Below are 26102 nucleotides of genomic sequence, written 5' to 3'. Positions count from 1 at the left end.
GCATGGAAAACACTTGGACACTTTCTGCTCCAGGAATATCTCGTCATCTAAACCTACTGCTCTCACTCTCTCTCTCTCTCTTCCTCTTCTCTTTCTTTTTTGTCTTCCATAGTGTCGGTGTCAATGACCCTAGCAATATGTCTTTGGTTAAAGAGACGGTGGACAGACTGTTGAAAGGTTATGACATACGATTGAGGCCAGATTTCGGAGGTAAAAAAAGAAAAAAAAAACATACAATGAACTTGCATTATCACCAACTCTGTTCGAGTTTGCGTCTTTGTCAGCCTGTGTAATAGTCCAGTCTTTATACGGCAGCACGAGCCGTCACGGAGAAGTCAGTGACAGGGCTCTGCAGGTATCGGGACAAGTCAAAGAGACAGTTGTTTAGTGGCAGGTATCGAGGCTAAAATGTGTCAGATCCACACACAATACCGACATTGTGAGGGGACACACACACACACATACACTCACACACACATAGAGGAGTGATGTGGTTACAGGGGGTGGGGGGGACGTGGATGGGTGGTGGTGGGGGGGTGAATGATAAAACACACCAGCTCATTTATTTGAATGAAAAACCAACTCCAGCACCTCTGATGGAAATATTCAGATAAATAGCTGCCTCTTCATTATTTAGACCTCTGCTCCGTTTTCAAGTGTCCACGGCTGCGGACACACACACACATACACACACGTTTTCTTTCTTTCTTTTTTAAAATATATATATGGTGCCAAGCTATTTCATGTCAACAACTTTTTCGGTGGGAATCTGCAGCACTTTGCATCGCGCGTCTGTTAAAAGACAAAAAAAAAGAAGCAGAAGAAACTATTATCCGGCTGACAACAGCTAAATTCACAAGTGTTGATCATCTGTGTTGCCATCACGCGCACACATTATTATTATTTTAACCGCTGCTTATGATCTCTGCTCACCACCGATCTTGTGTTTTTTCTATTTGTGTTTATCTGCCCAATGCAGGTGCTCCGGTCGGAGTGGGGATGAATATAGACATAGCCAGTATAGACATGGTATCAGAAGTCAATATGGTAAGTAGGTCATTATCACCTCCACCTATGACAATGGGCTCTGCTGTGATGATGACCCCCCCACCCCCTACCTCCCCTCTGCTACTGCATGACCCAGCAGAGGAAATACCCTCCAAAGCATCGGGAAACCCCCCTCCTAATGCCAATCACTGGCATCGACCTGTGGTGCTGCTGCACAGGCTCACGTTGTTTTTTGCAAAGGCTGATGACATGATGTGAAATCTCTCTGGGATTCTGATATTCATAGACATGGATGTTTTTTTTTTGTTGTTGTTTTTTTATGTTTTTTGTTTTGGTCTCATAAGCTGATTGCTGATACAAAGCCAAGCATCAATGATTTAAGAGACTGCAAAAGTTAAATCTTCTCCTCATAGGTAAAAAGTTGTCATAGTTTTCCCAAGTCGCAGTCTGCAGGGTGGATATTTCACACTGACATATATATCATTTAACAAGAAATAATTTACATTTGGCTGTCAGGGCTGATTTGTGAGTGTGCTGCTGCTGCTGTGCTAGTGGAGACAGTGGCAGTGGAGGAACTTGAGAGCTGTGGATGTGAAGTTTTGCTTCATACAAGTGCACCTCCTAGTGATGAGATGCTGGAACTGCACCTGCTCAAAGCGAGCTGCATTCAATCATCACAGAAGGTCACAATGAGCATTTACCATACAGCTGACAAGTGGTGGATCATAACTGATAGTTATGGATATGACTACAATATGGATGAGTTTCCAAGCGTTTCCATTGTCATGTCTCCTCTCCCTCTGGTTCACCTAGACTGTTACATCTGACACTTTTCACTTGCACCTTATTTATGCTTTATATAAAGACGTGTCCTGTTGTTTGCAGTTTTTGTTTGTTTGTTGGCTTGTTTGTTTAGGTTGCTACTATGATGTGAGTCATGTGGTGATGTCAGGGAGTGATTACATGCTGGAATATTTTTGGCAGCAGCACCCAAAGGCTGTTGCTCATGTTGTTATCTTTGTGCTCCTGTGGAATATGTTGATGAGCAGAGATGAGAAAACAGATGATGATGCCATGTCTATTTGCATGCATTTACACAGAAGATCTGCGCAAGCACACACATGCACGCACACACACACACACACACACACTCACAAACACAATGCAGGCCCACAGAGCTCTCCACAGTGGCCTTGAATCCTTAATGAAAGGCAAATTTTCTCTTTGTAACCAATGCAGGAGCTTGAAAGCAGTCTTACATTGTGTTTTTGTGTGTGTGTGTGTGTGTGTGTGTGTGTGTGTGTGTGTGTGTGTGTGTGTGTGTGTGTGTGAGTTGCCTGCAAGTTGTAGCATTGTGTGCACATGAGCTGTATTTCCAGGAATCAAAGACAAGTATTATGTAAGACGTTATTTGTATCTGTACTGTACATCCAAATCAGCTAATGCATAAGAGCAGTTTCATCCGATTTATACGCAGCTTTTCCTCAACAACAAAAAAGGGGGAAGAGGCAGTTGTGTTAAATGATTAAGTGTTGATATTTGGGGCATTTGTAGGATTTTTTTTAAAGATGGAGCTGCCCAAGTTTAAGCAAAGAGGTTGTAACATACGACACAGTGGGATGTGTCAAATAACTAAACCAGCAGGAAACCACAAAATCTGTTGTGTTGTTTTCTTTGCTACTTTCTCCACCACTATCGTCTCTTTCAGGATACAACTTTCCAAAATAATAATAATGAAAAAGAAGTTAAGTATATCCCGTATAAGTAGCTAAAAAATGAAATAAAAATAAAATCCCATTCTCCATCCAAACACACAAAAGGCGGCGCTGGGCAGTGTCTTTGATCATCCCGTGGCTTTGTCAGATTTGGCCCAGTAAACACCCTCTAATGTGAAAGGGGAGTTATTACCACCTGACCCATTTGAGCCTCATGAAAAGAGGAGGCCACATGTGTCTGTAATGGTTTCAGCAGCATCTTTGATCTGCTCCCCTTCCTATAAATGTGACCACTTTTCAGGATAGCAGCTGGGGTAGAAGCACTTTCTCTTCTTCCATTTCCCTCTCCCCACGTCTGGCTCTCTGTCTGTCTGTCTGCCACTTATTTTGGTGCGAGGATCGAGCCATTAGCCATTAAGGCAGAACAGGACATCCACACTTTGGTCTATATTAAAAATATATTTTTCCTTCTATTACTCACAACACGACTGCTGCCTGTTTAAAGCCTCACATTAAAAAGCAGAGACACATGAATGAATGACTGCAGAGTACACAGTATAGTTTCCTTACACTTTCTTTTTTTTTTCTTTTGTCCACAGGGGCCATTAAAATAAGAAAGTGCAAACAGGTTTGTCTTAAACCATCTGTTTTAGCACTTTGCAACCAATGTCAGAGCAGAAACCCATTTAGAAACAACACGAGGCCTCCAGCTCACTTCAGATGAGTCACCAAACTGAGTATGCAAGCCCTCAGGCATGAGTGGCCCAGAGGACATGAAGCCCTCCTTGGTACTGGTCACGTAAGCAATTCTGAGGTCCAGAAAGGCACAGCAGGGACTACAGCATGTTGTGGTTCCCCACCCACCCGTCCTTTTTTGGGTAAAGCCTGGCCTCTAGGACACATTAGTAAGCAGCATCGACTGCTGAGCTGCTTTGCGAGGTGTCGTTCCCGAGTCGTGTAACATGTAGAAAACCAAACTACACGCCACTTAGGCCTGGAGCCAGACACGGGATGAGGAGGCCGTGGCCGGTGGCACTGTTCAACACAACACCCTTTTTTTTTTTACAGTGCAAAAACCAGAAAAAATAGCACATTCTTGTCTTCTCAGCTTTGTTGCTCAGGGTCTTAGGAGCTTCTTCCTCTCTTCCTTTCTTCCCTCTCTCTCTCTCTTTCTCTCTGATTCCAAGAAGTGGCACAGTTGGGGGAAAAGAAGCCGAGAACCAGTGCTGCTGTTGTATGTTGTGTCTATTATGTTGAGTTTTTATATCAGCACTTACGCAAAAGACAAAGCCTGAAAGAGTTTCCTGCTTTTTAAATTATTCAGCATTGTAATTGTCAGCTGTGGGAGAGTATTCAAGAAAAAAAAAAACCTGGATGAGAGGTTAGCCAGGCATGTAAGTGTTTGAATTGCTTTCCTTCTGGTTACTAGTCTTTCTCCTTCCTGTGCGTCGCCCGCTCGTACAGACTGCATGCAAGAAACGGGTGTTCTGCCTTTAGCCCATGTGGTCGTACTCTGAACACTGGTGCACTCAGGACTTCCTAAGACTTCTGTGGTACTGCTATACTAAGTGTTTTATTGCTCGGTAGGAGGTGGGAGAGCTTGCCAAAGAAGACGCAGGAGGATACAGTCGGCTCTTATGTTTTATCACCCTCTCCCATTCTATGGAGACGTATAGTTCATATTTATGTACAGAACAATGTAGTGAAAGTGATGTTTTCAGCTCTTTACACACCCAGACTGCTCTTTGTTTGATCAATACGTTCAATAAGAAGTTTAAGAGAGGGCAAAAGAAAATATTTTTTGTTGTGTTTCAATGATGGATTTTATTTTCAAAAGCAAAAACCTGCAATTCTTTTTTACTTTTTGTTTTTGCCAGTGGCAGTGAAATAATAATAATAATAATAAACTGATCCATAATCTTGATCCGTCTCAGAGGGTAAAGATACGTTAGCCTGAGATGAGGTGAAGAACAAGTCACTGGGAAATAAAACTCTAACTGTGGAGGTTGGTATTGACTACTGTATGAGATGCTGACTGCTGGTGTCAAAGCTTCAGATCAAGTTATATTATTTTATGTTATATTTAAATATAAGAAAACACTTCTTCATTCTTTGAAGAAAATAACATGAAAAATATTATTGTCATCAGACTGGAACTCACCAGATAGAAAGATTGTTGCCATCATCCATTGTAGCACCATCAGAGTTGTAACTATTTGCAGGGACAGTTGGAGTTCAACTCAAAGCCACTGAAGTTAATATTTAAAAGACAAATCTATCTGTTTATTAGAGAAGAAGAAAAAACATTGCTTTGTTTCTCATGAAAATCGTCTTTAGACTCTTTGTTTATTTGAATGGGACAGTGCACATTAATGGACATAACATGTAAATATGCCGGATTATAGCAAGATGTTAATTTCCATCCGTAGTCCCATTAACGTAAAAATAGTTCAACAGCAGTACACATAATATAATTTTAAAAAAGTAGACAACACAAAAAGGCAACTATAAAGACTGAACTAGCTACTTTCTGTCACAACCATCCATACTATTTTTGTGTGTTCTGTGGGTGGCACTGAATTACTTTCTGCAATAACATGCCTCTGTCATTACCCTTGTACTTCATCGCCAGTGCCACACACACAAACAAAGACACACGCACACACACACACACTGACACCTTCCTAAAGCACCCCCGTGTCTCTTGTAGGTCAGTCCAACTGTGAGGAGATATTGCTTCTTCAAGGGTGTCCTTGCTCAAGGAGATACTGTACACAGGCCACATGACTCTGTACATGGATGAAGAAGTAAAGAAAGAAAAAAAAAACACACCAACATAAGCGCCAAAACTGGATTTGCGGTTCAGATATTATGCGTCGACAACCTGCTTTCTGCTCTCACCCGGGGGCTGCATACGTGCCATCGATCCACAGACGTCTATATATTGTATTATCTCACTATTGACAATGTGTAGATGTGGTGTGTGCTTCCTGGTACTCTGTTTGAATAGCAATCAGCTTCTTTCCTCAGTTCCCTCAGACCTCCATTATGCATGAGGCGCGGGACTCCTCCAGTGGATCAGAGTATTTGTATGTGTGTATGTGTGTGTGTGTGTGTGTGTGTGTGTGTGTGTGGTGCAGTCAGAGGACAGCTGCCCGGCCCATCTTTGCTTTAGCAGCAGCAGAAATTTGGCAAGTTTTTTGTCACAAAAGAGTTAAACACTCACAAATGCACATGCACACTTAGACACACATACACAATCGGCGTCTTTGTGCCGGAGAAGCAGTAAGTGGGACAAATGGTGTGTTCACTGACGCCTCATTTTTTCCCCCCCACTTCTCTTTGGCCGGTTAACCTTCCGTCTTGTGAATGACAGCTGAGATTGAAACCTTCATCAACACCCCCTCGCCCGATCTTCCAGTGGGATTCAAAAGCACCCTAATAATCTGCCCTCTCTCCCCCTCCACATCATACCCACCACCACCACCACTGCTGCCATCGCCACCACCGCCGCCGCCCCCTCTGAATTGCCACTCCACTCTACTCCTCTCCAGGGACACAAAAGGGCCTGCAGATGCTCCAATCGACTCTAATAAATTGTATGTAGGCAGTTAAGCTGCATGACTGCCAACTGGCAAAGCTGTGAACCTCTGCTCTGGGAGAGGACTGAGAGAGAGAGAAACACAGAGAGAGAGAGAGAAAAGGGCTCCTCTAAATTTGATTCACCTTCAGCAGTGAGCTCTCTTGAAAGCTGCGTCCAGGCCAGAGTAAATGATGAAAGAGTATAGAGGGAAAAGGGGATATATACACAGAGACAGAGAGAGGGGACACTGGGAAAGAGAGAGAGAGAGAGAGAGAGAGAGAGAGAGAGAGAGAGAGAGAGTGCTGTGATGGAAAGTAAGGTTAGATAAAGTACAAGTAAACAAACAAGAGTCCGGGCTTTATTGAAATCTGTCATCTAGTTCCCCACATGCCATAAACCAAAGAAATGGCCTTGAGGGAAGAAAATACAAAAAGAGCACTGAGTCTAAGAGCTCGGGTCGGAGTAATGCCCTGAGACCTTAAAGGGCTAGTCCAGGTTATTCGATGCAGGGTTGTGTGAGGTAGTACTCTAGTCTACACTCATGTATAGTCAGTGTGTTACCTGCACTGGATTCGGATCAGCGCGCTGCCAGGAGCAGAACGATGAGCTGAAACAAACAGAGTATCTGTTTACATGAACGCTGCGTGGAGAATATCTTCAGTGTATTATCTTCCAATTTAGTACTATAGAAATGTGTCCACAGCTAGCGGTCAGGTCCAAGTATCTTTAAATTATTTTCATATGATTGGATCATCTATGAGTTATTTAATTATAGAACAGCCTGGACACACTCAAAATGAATAAATAAATATCCTGTTTTCTAAAAATAAACTTGTAAGTGCTCTCTGGTGGACAGAGTATGTAATGACCACAGATATCTCACACTCAGATTCATGTGTCCCCTCTTCTGTCTTTTTGGATGTCAATCTGACTGTTGTGCTAAAAAAAAATAGCAACATTATTTATCCTGGAGCAAATGGGGCAAATGAAACCCCTGCAGCAGCCCCTGTGTGCGTTCCTGTCGCAGATTTACTACACGCGGCGCACAAGCTGCTCCAGATACAGAGCTGGATCCCGAGGACTTCTGTGCACGTATATCTCCAGAGACGTGTGTGTGTGGGGGGGAAGGAGGGGGGAGGAAGGAGGGTGGGGGGTGGGGGGTATATACAGTGTGTCACTCAGCTCTTTGGGGATCAGCATGTTTATTATTAGGCCTCTTTGGAAAGGCTGCAGCCTGTGCCATCCTGTCGCTGATGGCACGAGGACAGTGTGAGACAGGAAATTGAAAGCCACTTGTTGTTTGGAGGGTTTTCTGGAAGAAGTGTAGTAGGTGGATGACAGAGTGTGGTACGGACATATGGCACATGAGTGGTGGTGGTGGTGGAGGAGGAGGAGGAGGAGGAGGGATCACGTTTCCTCCACCACTGAGGGAATTTGAAGAGAGAGAGTAAAATAGACAGAGAGGACGGAGCCAGAGGAAGACTGCTTTCAGATTCAGTCCCACACGTCAAGGTCGCTGCACTATAGAAATAATTTAAAGCAACATATACCGCTTTCAGGTACAGCGTAAAGGAAGAATATCATTCAAGATCTAAATCACAACACACAGTCAGTCACAATCACATACTTCAGTGTCAGTGTATAGAATATCCAGTCCATCTCTGCCCTGAATGCAAAATAAGAGATTTATACATCAGCCGTCTCTGAGGGGGAGATATTAAAATCTGAATCTTGTGCCGAACCCATGTAGCACCTCCGATCCAACACCTGTCATGTTCCCTATAGACAGCTCCCTTGGCTGCGTCTGTTTAGTGGTAATGATCTAAGCCATTCACACTCCCCTGCAACGTGTTCCCGCATCACCCCCCTCATCTCCCCCTTCATCTCCCCCCATACGTGCATGCAAATAGATGCAACAGGAGCTCCTCCGAGGGCTGAGATGGGTGTAGACGAGGAGCGCATGAAGGAGAGATGGGATGCTATAGGGAGAGGAGAGCTCTGTGAAGGAATGAGGGGTAAATGGGAGATGAAATGGGGAAAAAATAACATGAAAGAGGCGGAGGTGGGGGTCGGGTGGGAGGGGGGGCAGATGAGGGAAGGAGGCGAGAGAAAATAGCAGAGGGAGGTCATCGTTGGTGCTGGAATCAGAGACTGGAAGTGAAGAGCTGTGAGAATAAAAGCAATTTGCATCACTGCTCCACTGAGCTTTCCAGTGCCTTTCATTTACCCCCCCACCCCCACACCCACCGCCACCCATCTACACCACCCCCACAACTCCATCCCCCTTTACACCCCAACCCCACCACCATCCCTCCGGCAAACTCATCACACCATCCCACCGCTCTCAAATGGAAAACTGGCTTCAAGGGTGGTGTGGGGGAAAGGGACGAATAACCAGTGTTCAATAGTTACTCATCCTCATTCACACCTCCCTCTGCCGTCCTTCCTTCATCCTCATCCTTCAGCACTCATCATCATCATCATCATTTTCCAACCTATCCTCAACTTTTTACTTCCATGTTATCTTTTTCTCTGTTTCCTCTCTACTGTACTTCTACAAACAGACTAACTCTGTTTGTGGTGTCTATATGTTCCACTGTTGGAGCTCATCTTCTGGCTGAATAAATTATAGCAGCTGGATGTCATAATGATACAGTACAATAACAATGACCAATGATCTACAGTAACCTGCAGTAGGCTACTTCATTTTCTGACCACTTATGGGCATAAGAAACAAAATGAACGCAGTATTAACACGTTATAAACTCCTAAACCTGATAGGGTGACATGTTAGCAAACAGTCACCTGGTTTCAGATCAGTTAGACCAATGGTTCTCAAAGTGGGGTCTTTTACCACTTTTTTCTAGATTTTATTAATCTTTTTTTTTTTTTTACGAAATTTTACTACTTTTTCGAGAATTTTATTAAACCTTCTTTTTTTTTTTTTTAGAAAGCTTACCACATTTTTCCAGAAATTTCTCTACAATATTTCCAAAAATTCACGCCATTGGCCCTAATTTCAAAGTACATTAACTAAAAAAAGTAATGTTCTTCTTCAAAATTTTGTCCAGTGGGGGTCCGTGGTGTAATTTGTGTCAATTTAGGGGTTCTTGATGTAAAAAAGCAATGATGGCGTTTGTGTTGTTGTTTCGAGTGTGGTTCTGTCAACGAGGAAAATTCCCTCAGTTTTTGGTCTCCACTCCACTTCTGTTGGGTCCAACTTGGGTCAAACCTGTCTGTCACAATCATCACATTTTAGTTGACGAAAAATTGCTGTACAAATAATTGCAATTAATGATTTAATTGTCTTTTTCTGATCATTTTATGCCACTAAAAAGTATAAGCCTAAACATAGTTTAATAATACACATATGCCTTAGGACAAAGAAGAAGAGCCATTTATTGGCATTAAAACATTGGAACATAAAAATAAATGGCGCATTTCTGTTTGACTTTAGACTTTGCAGCTACATCCATGATGCTAACGTCAATTGATGTTCATCAAAATGGGGTCGTTTGAACATTAGAAATAAAAAAAAAAGGGCCTCAAGATTAACAGTTTGTGGCACTAATTTTCCACTAATGTGACATTAAACCATAGGAGAAGAAGGGGCGCAACGTGATGATGTCATTAAAAGAGGACCAGTCAAACCTCAATTGGTGAAAAACGATGAGGAAACAGTCGTGGCAATACAACATTTCTGTTTCATCTTGCTGTTTTCATACAGATGAATGGAAACGAGTTTAGCGATTATGCTTGATGATTGCGGGCAGCTAATTGTGATCAGGCAATTATGCAATAATTGTGACAGGCCTGAGACTATTTTAATCAAGTGATTTTTATGCCAAAATAACCTAAATTTAAATAAGTGGAGATGAGATTTCTTTCTCTTTTCTTTGCAAAGTTTGAATGAGAAAGAAAGAAGAAAGTTGCACCAATTAAATGATCCACAAATCATAGTCAGTACAGCTGGACTTTGTTATACAGGGTCGGTCTAATATTAGTTTTTCTCCTCAGTCCAAGAGAAGTCATGGAGGACAGTCAGAGAAGGTCAGAGTGAGAAGCTGGGGCATCTTTATTTGTTTCTTCACTGGTGCAAAAGAAATAAGTTGAATTTTTCTTACTCTGAGAAAAAAAAAAGTTTCACATAGATGCTGAGACAATGTCTGGCACAGATGAGTCTTTACAAGTCTTTCCATTTGAGCAATGTGAGCTGGTTACTTACTAACATTTTTGGCACCCATGATTCTCCCTGGCAGTCGAATCATATCAGGCTCAAACTGTAATATCCGTGGCAGGAAATGCCAATATGAGATTTGTACAATCAGTGGAGTTTGGCTGCTACGGGGCTGAACTGACCAAGCATGTACTGTCCACACTCCAACTGTAAAATTCAACAGTATTACCTTTTCCACTGATGAACCACAAACTTTCAAAGTTTGAAAAAGGACCTTTTTAAATCAGAATCTGAATACAGCGTCTATACAAATTGATTTAGTCAGGACTCAGGAGATTTGGCTCTAATCCATTCAATTTACATTTCTCAACTTTATATATTTGACTATACAGTAATATACAGACACACACACACACATATATATATATTTGAATTGCCAGCTGAAATGCACCTTTTAGTATGAGCTAAGTCAAAGCAAAGCACTGGAACAAAGGGAGCTACATGCGTCATATCCGCGAACTTTCAAAGTAAAAGCTTGGACTAGTAAAAATGAAAGAAATACAAAAATAAATCCATGAAAGTTTGAATTATACTGCTTTACGTAGGGATTTTTGTTACTATAATTCAATAATTCAATTTTTGTGGATTTATTTTTGGATTTCTTTCATTTTTACAAGTCCAAGCTTTTATTTTGAAAGTTCGTGGATATGACACATACAGCTCCCTTTCCTCCCTTCTCGAGTCTGCACTGTTCCTGACTGATTGAGGTAATGTAGTCTCGGCTCCAGGACTAAAAAGTTATATTTGATGAGTTTTAATGCTAATTTATCGAAATAATGTTAATGTAAAACTGTTTGGAGATGTGTTTGTGGTGTTTTCTGTCGAGTAGCATGTTTTAAGAACCGTTTTGAGCAGGAGAGAGAAAGTTATTTTGCCGCGATTTCTCCCTGTAAGTGTCTGTGTGTGTGTGTGTGTGTGTGTGTGTGTGTGTGTGCGTGCGTGCATGCGTGAGTGAGTGTGTGTGATGTGCATGTGGTAGTACGTCCTCCATGTACTAGTGTACTTGCTAAATGTATTTTATTTATTTTGTGGTAGGAGAAGATTCACTCACATCCATTTTGTTTTATGTCGCCATCATACAGGAATACACCTGAGTGTGAACCCACCCCTGGGTCAGAACACAACCAGTGTAGCCGGGGCCTGCAGACCGTCCCGGCTACAACTGCAGCGCTGCAGCTGAGGTCAAGGCATGCCTTGACATAAAATTCCACCTCGAAATTGAATGATTTATGGTTTTATTTTATGTTTTTTAGACACTGTTAATATATATTTGTTTTTTATTTATTGTCAGTATAATTGTTTTTATAATTTCAAGCTTTCAAAAATGTTTGATCTCTGTTTTACGTGATGTGAAAAAATTATTACATTGTCATAATTGTGTCATGACAGTCAGTTTATCCTTCATGATATGTTAATGACAAGTACAAATGCTACCACTTTACTTGAGGTCACAGAATATCTTCATTACATTGTCATGATTGTGTCATGACAGTCAGTTTATCCTTCATGACATGTTAATGACAAATAAAAATGCTGCCACTTTACTTGAGGTCACAGAATATCTTCATTACATTGTCATGATTGTGTTATGACAGTCAGTGTATCCTTCATGATATGTTAATGACAAATAAAAATGCTACCACTTTACTTGAGGTCACAGAATATCTTCATTACATTGTCATGATTGTGTTATGACAGTCAGTGTATCCTTCATGATATGTTAATGACAAATAAAAATGCTACCACTTTACTTGAGGTCAGAGAATTTCTTCATTACACTGTCATAATGGTGTCATGACAGTCAGTTTTGGGTATCCTGTCCACATCCTGTCAAACAACAATGACCAAGTGCTAGATTTGTTCTGTAACCTTGCACATCTAATTAATAATCATTATGTCAACTAAACAGAAAATATTTCATTAATGTCAAGTTGTCATGACAAGGCCCTTTTCTGGTAATGTCACTTTGAGTAATGTCAAGTTGTCATAATAAGGACATCCCAAACAAATTTAATGTCAAGTTGTCATGACAAAGACGACTTCTGGTTATGTCACCTTGATTAATGTCAAGGTGTCATAATCAAGACAACCAAAATAATGTCAACTTGTCATTACAAAAACGAATGACACTTAATGACAACAGTCATAAATGTTTAATGACATTGACTTAATGTTTATGACACGTTTATGACTGTGACATGACACTGTTATGACATTGTCATGTCACTCTTATGACGGTACCTTCAAGTAAAGTGTTACCGAACATTTAGTTTTCCTGATCCAATGTGTACTTAAAAACAACATACCTCAATTTCAGAATTGATTTTCCAAACTGAACTTGAAGAGCTGAAGTAAAACACGCTGACATTTTTATCAGGCTTAATCAAGGTCTGTGATTTAATCCTGAAAACAGCAGCACAGACGGCCTGAGCTGAACCCAAACAACTTTTAAAGGACATTTGAGTAAAGGATAATGTAGAGAGAGCAGGTTGTTATAGAGACATAAACCCCGACAGGACAGATACAAGGTTTTATCCATCACAGAGTAGTATTGCAATTAATTGAGTTTATTTTAATAGTTTAAAGTCTCATTCCCCTGTCTCATTTCACTATTAATGACAACGTCCAGTTTAATGTGAATTACAAATAAAAGTTTCCATCAACACTTTGCTGAGTGCTCAGGCTTGTTCAACCGCTGCAGGCAGTTTTTTTTTTTTTCCGAGAGGCAATTTATAGATCAATAAGATTGTAGGTTACATTTACCAGTGCAGTAGGAATACTCTCATTTTCTTTTGTTTCTGAGGTAAAAAACAACTTTCAAACAAAAGCTTATATTCACAATAGATAGAACATGTTTTATTTCCATAACAGAGCTATAGACGACCTGAAGTGGCTTTTATACTCAGCGTTTCTAAGGGATAAAAGAAGGCAGCTGAGCTCACATTAGACAAAAGGCTTCAGTTAGAACTGAAGGGGAGGACAAGAGGTTTCACACAGCACATGGAAACACCATGACCTGAATGATAAAGAACCTTCACAGACATATTCACTCAGCTTGGTGCACACGAGGAGGGACTATGGTCATTAGTATTTGAGGCCTGACACAAGCTTGTGCAGCTCAGGTTGATGAGGACTCGTGACCACAGGCAGGTCATAGAATTTATTTCAATATGCGGTTGCAAATAATTGCATCTTCTTTCACCGGGCTTTCACATGCAGAGATGGTGACAAGCCACAGATAGGGCAGTGCACTGCACGCTGTCGGAGGGACCAGGGGAACTGTACGATGCAAGGTCAACATATACCTGGGGTATCTTCCAGTTACCCAGCTTCACTTAAAGGGACTACGAGGAGTTTCGGAAAGCGAAGTGTTTTCACACTACATTTCTCATGAGCCTCCGCACGCACAGTGAAATTCTTGGACCGGTGCAAGACGGACGAAAGCAAAAACATTTGCCAAGAATGTTTTGCCAACTAGCGATCCAGCGGCGTTATTCCCATGACCCGCCGGGCAGCGTCCGGGAAACCAATACTAGGAAATGCTGGGCGAGTCGACCACTAAATAATAATAATAACTATAAATAACAAAACAAAATAACTATAAATATATATCGATATATTTATCGAAAATGGACCCATTAACAAGTGTGGGTAACGTAGATTCATCCACATTAATATGAAACTCTTTTATAACCAAAAGCAAACTCCTCGGGGTCTCTTCAACTGAAAAATCGCAATCACACTACCCAGTCACATGACTAAATTATCCACTCGGTAAGTCAACACATGAAAGGTGGTGGTGTTTTTAGAGCATCTGACCACTCGCAAACATGGACACGTCTGGCAGTGGCAGTAGCAGCAGCTGCGTATTTGACTAAGGACGAGCAGACAATAATTCTCCAGCAACATGAAGAGCTCAAAGATCAAATCGAGGCAAAAAGCAACACAGTCGCTGCAGTAAAGTGCAGAAAGGAGTGAAAATCACTGCTCCATCATGATGGCATGGGTCTGACAGGAATCAAATAGGTGTATTCCTCTAAAATGGTCTGTTGCCCAGATGTTTTTGTGATGTGTATAGCAATTTTAGCCTATTATTTCAGCTCTAAGCCCCGGTGGTGTCAAAAGGACTGAAAAAAGAAATAGAAAAACATTATTCAAAGGGTTAGGGTTCTGCTACGGACCAGGTTTAGCCGTTCAGAATGGCAATATCACGGTAAGAAGCGACACACAGAGGTAGTCGCCTACAGAAACCCCAGAGTTAACCCTGAAGTTACCTCGCTAAGCCCAAATCCTGCTTGCTATAGTCCAGGCCCCAGGTGAGCGGAGTCAGCATGCTGTATAGAAGATGGTCTTTAAGCATCAGACCCCCCCCACGCAAGGGGGACACACCTGTGTCATCATTATCATGATGATAATGATGATGTGGCTGCAACAGCAAATGTGCCAGTGCGCTGAGCAGCAGCATTAACTGCACTTGACTGAGTTTATTCGTATTCAGCACAGTCGCACACGTAAACTTCTATAAATATAAGATTTAAGGCTTTAAACATAAATGTTAAATCGTGTGCTGCGAGTTTCCTTTGTCGTGGATGGAAGATTTCAGTCGAACATAACAACACATTCATAAGATTTAATGACAAAAGAAATAAAAAACAATAACAGCACAAGCAGCACTGATCATAAATCGCTCGAGCTGAGTATCATTGACTCTTTTGTGTTCGGCGAGATCTGTCAGAAACATATTTAAGCAGAAATGTTCAAAACAACTGAGCGTATTAACGCAGTGGGAAGTGTGTTGTGGAACTGGAAATGAGTTATTAGCTACAATGGATTCTCACATTCTGTTGCGGCTTCTGTTGTGTGAGAACACAATGATCACTTTGTGTTGTGCTCTCAGCTGCACAACATATTCTGCACTCATAAATTCACCATCATTCTCCGGCATCACCCTCCGTCTCCTTCTCTTTCTCTTTCCATTTCTCTCTCTCTCTCTCTCGCCAACATAGTTTATGTACTGATCCTCATTATGACCGTTGTTATGACAGCCTCCCGTGCACTTACATGCACAACAACGCTGCAGTTACTCTGGTGATTTACAACCTCCTCCTTCTGCAGAGAGATAAAGAGAGATGTACACTATAGATGTCTTTGAGGAGAGCTTTATGTTCACAGTAAACTAGCCACCGCGGTGCCTCCTCCTCCTCCTCAGGGCCCGTCCCACAATGCAAAAACCACAACTTCTTCAAGCAGACAGGCTTTGCAATAGCAGGCTCTCGGGGACGACAACGGAAACGTTCACTCAGTTAAATAACCTGGCTGTCTTTTTTTTTTTTTTTTCCGTCTAACTTTCCACGGCTACTCAGCAGGACTAACACAGATTTGAAACGCCGACGCTGCAGTTGGGAGGATTGTGCATCTGCCAGCCGTCCTGATGGCGTTTTCTCTTTTTTTTCCCCTTCTCCTTCTTTTTACAAATGTTCCTCGTTATGAGCGCCAGGGCTTCAAGTGATGCAATACAAATGATGATGACTCTTGTTATCTAATCTCTGTTGTTACACACTGTGAATGATTCTGTGACAGTGAGGGAGCTTCCACCACGCACAGAGCTGAAGCTGAACATCACAGCTGCACTGTTTTCTCTTCTTCTATTCCTGCTCGTTGCACGCTGTGATCCCTGACGCACAACAAAAACACACATGTACAACACAAGTGTCTGTGTACGCCCACATGCAGGAAATGTACACACACATAATACATAGGCTACATTCGTGTTGTGAAGATGTGCAGCACATTTTATGATGTATCTAAGGGACGTGTTTGTGTGTCTGTGTGTGCATCTCAATGAGAAAAAGCAGCAGAGGAGCTTCCCTGATGTTTCCTATGTTTGATGTGTGTATGTGTGTGTGTGTGTGTGTATCAACGAGTGCAGAGGAGATAGTTTAGGAGGAAGACATGGCAACAAGCATCTCCTCAGCCACACGTGCTGCGGTGCACAGCATCATCCAGAAAGAGAGAGTGTGATGCTCTGTTACGTAACCACCGACCGCGGATGGAAGTGTTGGGAAGGCGGCTCACGTGTAGCCATGAATCCAGTGGTACAACTGTAAAGACACACAGATATATAGAAATTCTGCAAGATATGTTTTGCCATTTTGTTGCAGGAACCTTGCGCTTCATTTGGGTGCAGATCTTCCAACATTGAATCCAGCCTTTACAAGCAAATTCCTATGTTTACACAGGAAAACAAAAGTGAAATGGGTGTTTTCTATTTCCATTCTTAGTCCAATTATTCTGTGGAACACTAGAGTTGCCACTTTGCTATTTATGTCTTTGAATAACTCAATTCTCTAACTCTTGCTTGTCAGCACCTCGAGCCAAATAAGGTACAAACGACAACAACAACACAACAAAACCTATTTAAGTCAAACAAGGATTTGACTGCGAGGAGCTGCTCCCGTTTCCCCGACTCCATCCAGTCAATATCTGAGCCCGTGGTTCCCAAGGTGCAGCGGGGATGTCAGATCTGTAGCCGACGGGCATATTCAAAAATGCATGTTCAGCCTCTTTGCCAGGAAGTGGATGTGCCAGTCATGACAAAAAGTTCCCTGAGACAGCAAGTTTATTTAACTTAGTTTTTTTCATGGATGATTGGTAGGCTTCTTCCTTGGCTGAGCTACATGAGCTGCTGCCTTGACTGTTTTATCGTGTCCTAGATTTACCATCAGGGAATTTCACTGCGACTTATCAAACTTCCTCCAGTTTGATAATAAAATATTAACCTACCGCATGTTTTTTTCAAGCTCTATGTTTGTGTGTGTGTGTGTGTGTGTGCATCACATTATACTGTAACAATCATTTGGATGTGCGATGCCTTGTATCACTACTTTTGTTTTGTTGTTTTCATATTCTTTTATTTAAAACTTTTGTGAAAATGTGATTTCCTGAATGCACTTGAATGCAACTGCTGATCAAATTTGTGGATTTTTGCAGCACAACTAGTGGTCATAAACCTCCCACAGGGACTGAGACCTTCAAGTGTCCCAATAAGGCAAATATATATAAGCTGCACTTTAGCTGGGAGACATTCATATCATGTCCAACAGACTTCCATGTCTGACTGGGCTATGTAAAGCAGACGTATACAGTCCCTCTCAGGCTTTTTGTGCTGTCTGTGCACGACTTGATGTGATGTGAGCGGATGTTCTAACCATCCCAGTTCTGGGAAGAACAAACAGAGGGAAATGGGTGAATATGTTATGCAAGTACGACGTAGTTACGCTCATTTCACAAACAGTGCTTAATCTCAGAAAGACAGCGCCTGTCAAAGCAAATAGAGCATATAGGAGATATTTTGTAAAACAGATTTTTGAGGTTGCTTGGAGGTTATTTTCATTTGTCTGGAACATGTGCTCTCTCTCTCTCTCTCTCTCTCTTTCTCTCTCTGTCTATGTATGAATGTCACTTACGCACAAAAAACACACAAACACACACATTAAAACCAACCGAGCAACCCATGCACATATGCTTCACCCCTTTTTATCATAACAGACCCAAATTGACACACACGACTCACCCACACACACACACACACACATTAAACCCAAACCATCTGCCTCTCTCTCTCTCTCTCTCTCTCTCTCTGACACACACACACACACACACACTTTCACACTGTCTGTCTAACCTCATGTTTTTATGAACAGAAGGAATTCCCCGTTGCTTTGTACTCAGAGGTTTTTTGGACTGTACAGCTACTGTTCCGTTTGCTTTTAAGTGAACTTCATCCAATATTGAAGCCAAGTCTGGTCTAATTTGAAAGCTCGCAGCGGAGCAGCTGTGTAAAATGTTTCGCTTTTTTGGAGTAACCATCCTCTTCAATCTCTCTGTCCTCCTTTGCTCTCTCTCTCTCTCTCTGTGCACTTACAGGACTACACTTTGACCATGTACTTCCAGCAGGCCTGGCGAGACAAGCGTCTGTCCTACTCCGAGATCCCGCTCAACCTGACCTTAGATAACCGGGTGGCCGACCAGCTCTGGGTCCCCGACACCTACTTCCTCAACGACAAGAAATCGTTCGTCCACGGCGTCACGGTGAAAAACAGAATGATCCGTCTGCACCCGGACGGCACCGTGCTGTACGGTCTGAGGTGAGATTTTAATCTCTTGGAGAAAAAAAAAAGACAAAACACTTCTGATGACACAACAGAAGCTCACATATTTCACACCGGTAAATAAAAAACCAAACACATCTCCCACATGCTGGATGAGAACCACCAGATAATGATAGACTGTGCTGCACAAATTGTTGTAATTTCCACTTCATGTTGTCAAACACTTCCCACTTAATCTTTCCTATTTTTGAAATCAAACAAACAACCTGTGAGGGCGAGAAAAAAACTAACTTCTACCAAGTTTAATAGAACAATGAGTCAACAATGGCTGCGTTGGACTCAGTCAGTAATTAGCTCATTAGAGCCAGATGAAGAAAACCACTGATGTGAGGTGCAATATCACCCCTGAGTGGAAATTATAACGTTGATGAAGTGACCTACTTGTGTCCTCATTTACAGGACATGTGCACATTACAGAGTAAATGCTTCAACTTTGCAAAGACTCTGCATAATTTACATCAGCATCAGAGGTGCGAAAAAGGCCCACAGACATAAACCTGGAATATTTACAGCTGTGGAAGTCATAGTGGAAATTAGATGAGGGCTCCGAGTGTCTTGGAAGTTACTATAGATGCTGGTTTGAGTCTTCATGGTTTACAAGATGTACAGTTTGTTTTTCTGTGCATTTCTGTTGTCGCTCACTTGGTTGTCGGAGAAGGAATATGTGTGATAGTTTCCTAGGAAGCTCCTAACATCAACGTGAACACTGACGCTTTGAATCCTATCACGTCAGATGATTGAAACATCATTCATCCTTAGAAACGCATCCATCCAAAGAACAGCTAAAGAGCAGATGCCGGTGATTTTCCGTTTCCTCAAACACAGTGTGATGGATGAGATCCTCAGACAGTGACAGTTTTCAACATTCAGCAACTTTCTTCACACATTCACGATGCACCTTTTTTTTTAGGTTTGATCTTTTTCTTATCTCCCCAAGTTGAGACATTTGCATATTTGATGTGTGGAATATGAGACGCTCCACTTGTTTTCCTGTTGCCAAAAACAACCGAATCTACTCCGTAAAATGATCGGCCCATCCTGAAGAGTTTCGCCCTCTCAAAGTTAACATGATGACGCTGCACTTCTCACACCTCGCTGATGCCTCATCAGTTCATTTCGCAAATAGGTCTCTGATGTACAAACTCTATAAAAAGTTATTGAAAACCATAACATCTTAATGGCCGTCATGGCAGCTCATTGGCTCTGCTGTGGGAGAATTAGATTAAACAGAGAGAGAGAGAGAATGAGACAAGGAAGGAAAGAGAGAGGAGAGGATTGGAAAGAAATCTTGCCAACATTGCTCTCCTCAGTCGTCTTCATCAGCGTTGTCCGTCTTCATTACTCACACACTGTCCCGTTACAGAGCTCAGCACGTTATAATTAGTTCACGTTTCCTACATGATGTCTCTTCTACTTCCTCCATGACCAAAGAAACATCTCTGCCAAAGTTAGTGTCAAAGCTTCGAGGAGCTCTGACTCCAAATGAAAGGGTAAAAAAATTGGCGGATATGATGAGCGTTGCTTTCACAGGAGGAGGTGGAGGAAGAAGAACCAATCAGAGTCTGTAGAGATAAAGGAAGGCAGGTGTGAAAGGAGAAGAGGTTCGGCTTTACCTGCCCTCCAAACATCGCATCACCTCTCTCTCCCAACAACACTCTGTCATATTTTATTCACCGTGGAACAAATGGTGAGCCTCTGAGTTTTCTAAAAGGTTTCAGGACAAAAAGAAGAGGATTTAGTAGAAAGGTACAGCGCTGAATTATAGTTCTCCGAATTTCTCTTTGAAAAGCTTTATAACCCCTCCACCTCTCCTGTCGATCAAAAGCACAGTAATTAGATCCTTGGGTGTATTGTTACAATTGGCACCGCGCTCATCAAGTGAATAACAATTAGACTTTTTTACCATTTTTTTTCATGTTCATTGATGGTTTTTACTGCCTCAAGGTTAAATTAGAAAATGAAAATCCTACTTTACTACTTTATTTGGTCCTCAGTTTTTAGTGCCGTAACTATGGATCAAAGCCTGAAGGCCCCAGACACTTGTTCTGATAAAACACAGATTTTCAGATTTTAAGTTGTTGGATGATGTTGGATGATGTTGTTTTGTTTTAATCTTTTGAGGTTGATTTACAGTAGGGAGGCAAGATAACTCTTTTATCCACTGACACCGATAATCAATAACTCGCTGCTTCTCATTACCGATGCTGATAACCGATAACAGACATCATTACTGTTGTAATCACAACAGAAAGTTATGACAAAAATCAACATTTGTTTTTATTTCAAATCAATTCAGGGGGCAAATGAACCAAAAATGAGCAAAATCAAGGCAATGTTGGCTAATGATAATTGGCTTGGCAAAAAATTTAATTATCGGAAATATCTGTGTATCTGGCCGATAATTATAAGCCAATATCGGGCCGATAATTATCTATACCGACAGTTGTAGTGCATCCCTGTAGGAAATAAAACCTGTGAGACTCCCGGATGTACTGGGACGTCACTTTGACATCTAGTACTGCAGCGACTTGAGCTATGGTGATGATCGTTCAATGTGTGTCACAGTGTTGGACACAAGCATAAAGCAGAAGCTGGAGAGGCAGCAGCAGATTGTGGAGGCTCAGATTATACTGAAATAGAACTCCGACGGGACAAATCTTCCTTGTGTCGGGCCATTTGGGTCAAAACGGATAACCCGCGGTATCAACCCAACCTCTGAATCCAATATGCAAATGAAAAATCCATAAACACGGTTCTGAACGTTTCCACTGCAGCAGCAGCAGAAGTTATGACACAAAGTCAGCACAAACTTTGGATCTACTTTGGATCAAGTGGGATTAGATTGAAACTGGGAGAAGAAATCCATCACCCCTGACACTCAATATCATGTAAGTAGAATGACCAGATTTTTGACAAATCCTAAATTAGGTCATGGGATCTTGTGCATGTCAATGATTGGTAGAGCAGCACATGCAGATACAGCATATTTTACAGTCCCCCCGAAAGGCCAATAAATATCAAGCTGCTATTTAATATATTATGGCAATAAATTAGATTAGAGGACGTGAAACTTTAATGGTCCTTGTGATGACAGCTAGGTGACTGCAGAAACATGTAGTAAAACCAAAGACCAAAGAAATGGGAATGGTAATGTGGGTCATGTGAATGATAATTGCTTTACTCTGTCATACTGTACCAAGGATAAGTGTATGAATAGAAATATATAGTATTATTAATACATATATACTCTAAATAGCACTAGAGCACAGAGAGGATTAGCTTAGCTTTGAGACAGGAATATATTGTTACTGTTATTGCCTGTTGTTATTTTAATTATGTAACAATTACTGTAACTCAAGGACCCCAGGAAGACTAGCTGGACGTCCATGACATCAGCTAATGGGGATCCTGTAATAAATAGACAAACAAATAAATAAACATTGTAGCATAGCTCTGTCCAAAATCCAAGAACAGACCTAACGACACCTCTACAGATCAACTAATCAATACCGAGCGTCTCATTTATTCAGCCTGTGCTGTGCACAAACAGAAAAGTGTAAAACTACAATTTCTGGTTTTTACGAGGAGCTGCATGTTGGAGCTGCTTCTAGGTGAACAACAGCCGGGCTCAGAGATTTCCTGGAGGCCGGCCACCGCTGTGAGGCTGCCAGACGACCAGCAGAGTGGCTGGGCAGATGGAGAAACTGTTGTTCATTGAGAAATAGTTACAGCACATTGTTTTCTGAGCGACATCGAGTCATCTACAGGAAAAAGGTGACAGCCTATGTAAAGCTGTGAGGTAAATCATCTTTTCTTAGTGTAAAAGTCTGACAGAACTGCTCACATGTACAAGGCTGACCCATGCAGCTGATTGATATGCAACTGATTGCAATTACAAACCACGAGTTTACACATTCAAAGAATATCTACGATCACAATCGGGTCTTTTGTTGTTTTTTGTGCTGTGCTATTTGTGCAGCTGAATTTGGCACTTTTGGCACCCAAAACAAATTTCCCTCAGGACAATAAAGTTTATCTAACCCAACCTGATCTAATCTATTTTTAATATCTTCAATGGAATTAGAAACAAAATGCACCCAGACTGAGATATCAGCTCTAAATTTAAATATGCTCCTCAAACAGAATTACAAAGCAAAAAAACAAACAAGGTTCCTCAAATTAATTCTTAGTATTCACTTGACCTAAATTGACCAAAGAGTGATAGTTTAAAAAACACAGTAATTGCAAAGGCAATCAATCGTCAATGATCCTGAAATAGCGTTTTCAACAGTTTCAGTCACAGTAAGAAAACTACAAGAGTGAAGGTTAGGTTGGAGTGGATTGTAGGAAAAAAAAACACCCTGTAGGATATGTAAAGAGCTTCAGGCTGACCTGGAGGAATGTGGAGTGGTGTTTTCAGGCCGTTCAACACTCTGCACACTAAAGCAAAGAGGGTGAAAGTCATGGAGGGCAGCACGAATCAAAGGCAGACATGAAAAGAAAAGACTAGTGTTAAATGAATCTTCACAGAAAAGCCGGCGTCTTGCTGAGATGATGATGTTCTGTGGGCAGATGAAACCAGAGCAGAGCTCTTTGGGAACGTGCAGTGCATCAGTCTGTTTAGAGGTGATGAAATGAAGCCCACAAGGAAAACAGTGGCCTACCTACAGAAAGACATGGTGGAGGCTCCATCATGGCTGCTTTGTTGCCTCTGGTACTGGAGATGCTGAATATATCAAAGGAGTGATGAAATCAGAAGATTATCAAGGCATTTTAGAGCAAAATATGTTTCTGAGTGCCAGAGTGCCGTGTTTGACGTGAAGGTCTTCGAGGCCTTTTCAAAGCAGCACAATGACAGAAAGCTCAAATCCAGCAGCGCAAGAGAATAGCTGAAAGGGAGACGATGGATGTTTCAAACTGGCCAACAACGAGTCTTCACTTAAACTCCTCTGAAAAGCTTTAGTCAAAGCTGAAACCTGCCATTGCAAAAAAAAAAAAAAAAAAGACTCCTGCAAACTTTAAAGAGCTTCAAGCCACAGCGGTGAAAGAGTTGTAGAAGCAGAAACTTCCAGCAGAGAAAGTGCGAAGGTGCCTTCAAGGAAAGGAAGGTGATGGAGCCAAGAATTAGTGAAGGGTCAGTGCCAGTTATTGTGTCCCGAGTACATTTTGTGTTTATAGTATTTCATTAGAGAAGTGTTATTTTAATTATTTTGCTCAGTAACCTTGAGCATTTTTATTAAAATATTAGCTATAAAAAATTAGTTCATTTGCATCACGTACTTGAAATTTTGACCCGGGCTGTGAAAGTGCTTTATCAGAATTTGTAGAGAGCAATGTAATTTCATTAAACAACCCCAGACCAGACCTAATGAATAGTTAAAGAAACCACTTTATTTCTGCTCAACAGAAACTAGAGATTTTATTATTTTTCTACGCGTTATGACTTATTCTGAAGTTACAAGGTGAGTCTGATAAAACATGAGTCGCTGTTTCCACCTTCTCCGACCTGTGCTGCAGCAAATAATAATCTGTGCATCTCCAGAGTCAATAGTTCATCTGTCACCAAAAGTCCTGTATACGTACTTGAATAAGGAAACAGTGCGGAACATTATTTGTATACACACAAACAGCAGGATGCATTGTGAACAGGAGAATCTTTCCATTGAGGCCGTTTATTGGAAAAGTAATTGGATGCAGTGAGTCCATAGATGCTGATAATAGAGGAAGCCACACACATTTACTGTATTTTCCATTGAACTGCCAATTCATCCCAGAGATTCATTATGGCTGTGAAAAGGCAAAACAGCACAGACCCCTTTTCTTTCTTTCTGAGTGTGTGTGGTGGTTGTGTATTCACAGACAAACTAGTGTTGTTGTTTGAGCCGCCCACACACTGATCGTCAAAAGTAAAGCCGCCGTTTCAAGGGCAGGATGAACAACAGCAGATAGTCGGGATTGACTTCAGGAAAAATAAATAGTAATAATAATATTAATAATGCAACGATGATGTAAAAGGAAGTGTCAACAAAGACCATTAAGTGCTGCTGTGTAATTTTTAGGCAGGTTAAACCAGAGAAAACACATCAGGGGGAGAGCGTCGCCTCTGTTCTTTATCAGTTGTTGGTTATTTGTTGAACTGACTTGTGTGTTTGTCACTGGGGATTAATGAGGACAGAGGAGCTGCAGAAATAAACTGTTATCCTGATAATAAAGTAGATAAATTAGAAAACAGAAATAATGTCTGACTTTAATGATCAATATGAGGTTGAAAAAAGCAACAACATTTACAGTGACTGACAATAATGACAAACAATATTTCTGCTGAATACGTTTTCTAATATTACAGCAGCCAAGTGATTTGATTCTGTGGGCATCCCACTCCCTGTGTTTTGTGGCGAGGCAGTGGGTGGGAAGCAGCTGCTGTGGGGGATGAGTGCTCTGCGAACGCTGTCATTATCTTAAATATCAGATAATGCAGCTCTGGCACAAAGTACATTTTATGTCTCTGGATGTGCAGCACTGCAGGCGAAGGGAGAGAGAGGTAGTCAGATCTTTGATGAGGATAAAAGTTAAAATAAATGTAGTTCAGAATATCTCTTTGGAGAATGTTACTATAGAGCTAATGCAGGGGCGTCTGTGCCCAGTATAAATGTCATATACACTGAAAAAAGTGAAACTAGTGTGTCATTCCTTTAAAGTGTATTTTTAAATTGGTCTAATGAAAAATTATGGTTTCCTCTTTAAACCTGATTTTTTCAGTTTGCTTCAAAGCAAATGTCACTCCCTGTGAACTAAATTAAAAGAAATGCTTCAATTCAAATGGTATTTTCACTTTAAACCAGAGATTTTCCTGTCACGTGACCATGTGACGTCACCGCAGAGCGCTCTTTTCCAAAATTGAAATCCGCCATGTTGTTTCCTCGCATCAAGTGCCGACCTCGGGTGTGGTCCGTCTGTCCTGTCTGGAAACTCTTTTAAACAAGGTAAGAATTCAAAATTGTACCGTTTTAATGCAACATGGGCTCTCCGTGCACATTAATGCGTAGTGGCAGAATGGACAACTGACATTATCGTCACGGCCGGCTTGGTATTCTGTGTGCTAACGCTAGCGCTAGCTAAACCGTTCCTTAACAACAACGTGTCCGTTGCCTCTGTTTATTGTGCAACGTTAATGTTGTTGTACAGTGGCATTATGAAGCAATATGCGTAAGTTATTGTGATAAGGCTTGAATACAGTAAAGTAGAAACGGGAAACGGGTCTGCCTGGCCACCGTTTTTTTTTTTTTTTTTTTCCTCCAGGTGGGCTGCAGGCAGGTGCCCGTCACAGACACATGCACGGACACACACACACACACACACACACGGCTGTCTCTGCAGCAGAGTGAGGG

At 41.5% G+C, this 26102-nt stretch overlaps 1 protein-coding gene across 1 annotated transcript in view; it reads left to right on the top strand.

Annotated features, from left to right (window-relative positions):
- gabrb2b (gamma-aminobutyric acid type A receptor subunit beta2b) overlaps nt 1-26102 on the top strand; it is a 58314-nt gene that overhangs the window by 394 nt on the left and 31818 nt on the right. Inside the window, exons 2-4 of the mRNA XM_085797235.1 lie at nt 113-210; nt 980-1047; nt 18470-18690. Coding sequence (XP_085653361.1) covers nt 113-210; nt 980-1047; nt 18470-18690 — 387 coding nt within the window. The remainder of the gene's footprint in view (nt 1-112; nt 211-979; nt 1048-18469; nt 18691-26102) is intronic.

The sequence above is a fragment of the Trachurus japonicus genome, chromosome 14 (assembly GCF_045865225.1).
Source record: "Trachurus japonicus isolate A0001 chromosome 14, Traja_1.0".
In the NCBI taxonomy this organism is placed as follows: Eukaryota; Metazoa; Chordata; class Actinopteri; order Carangiformes; family Carangidae; genus Trachurus; species Trachurus japonicus.
Note: the sequence above shows the minus strand (reverse complement) of the source record. Positions and strands in the feature narration are given on the sequence as shown.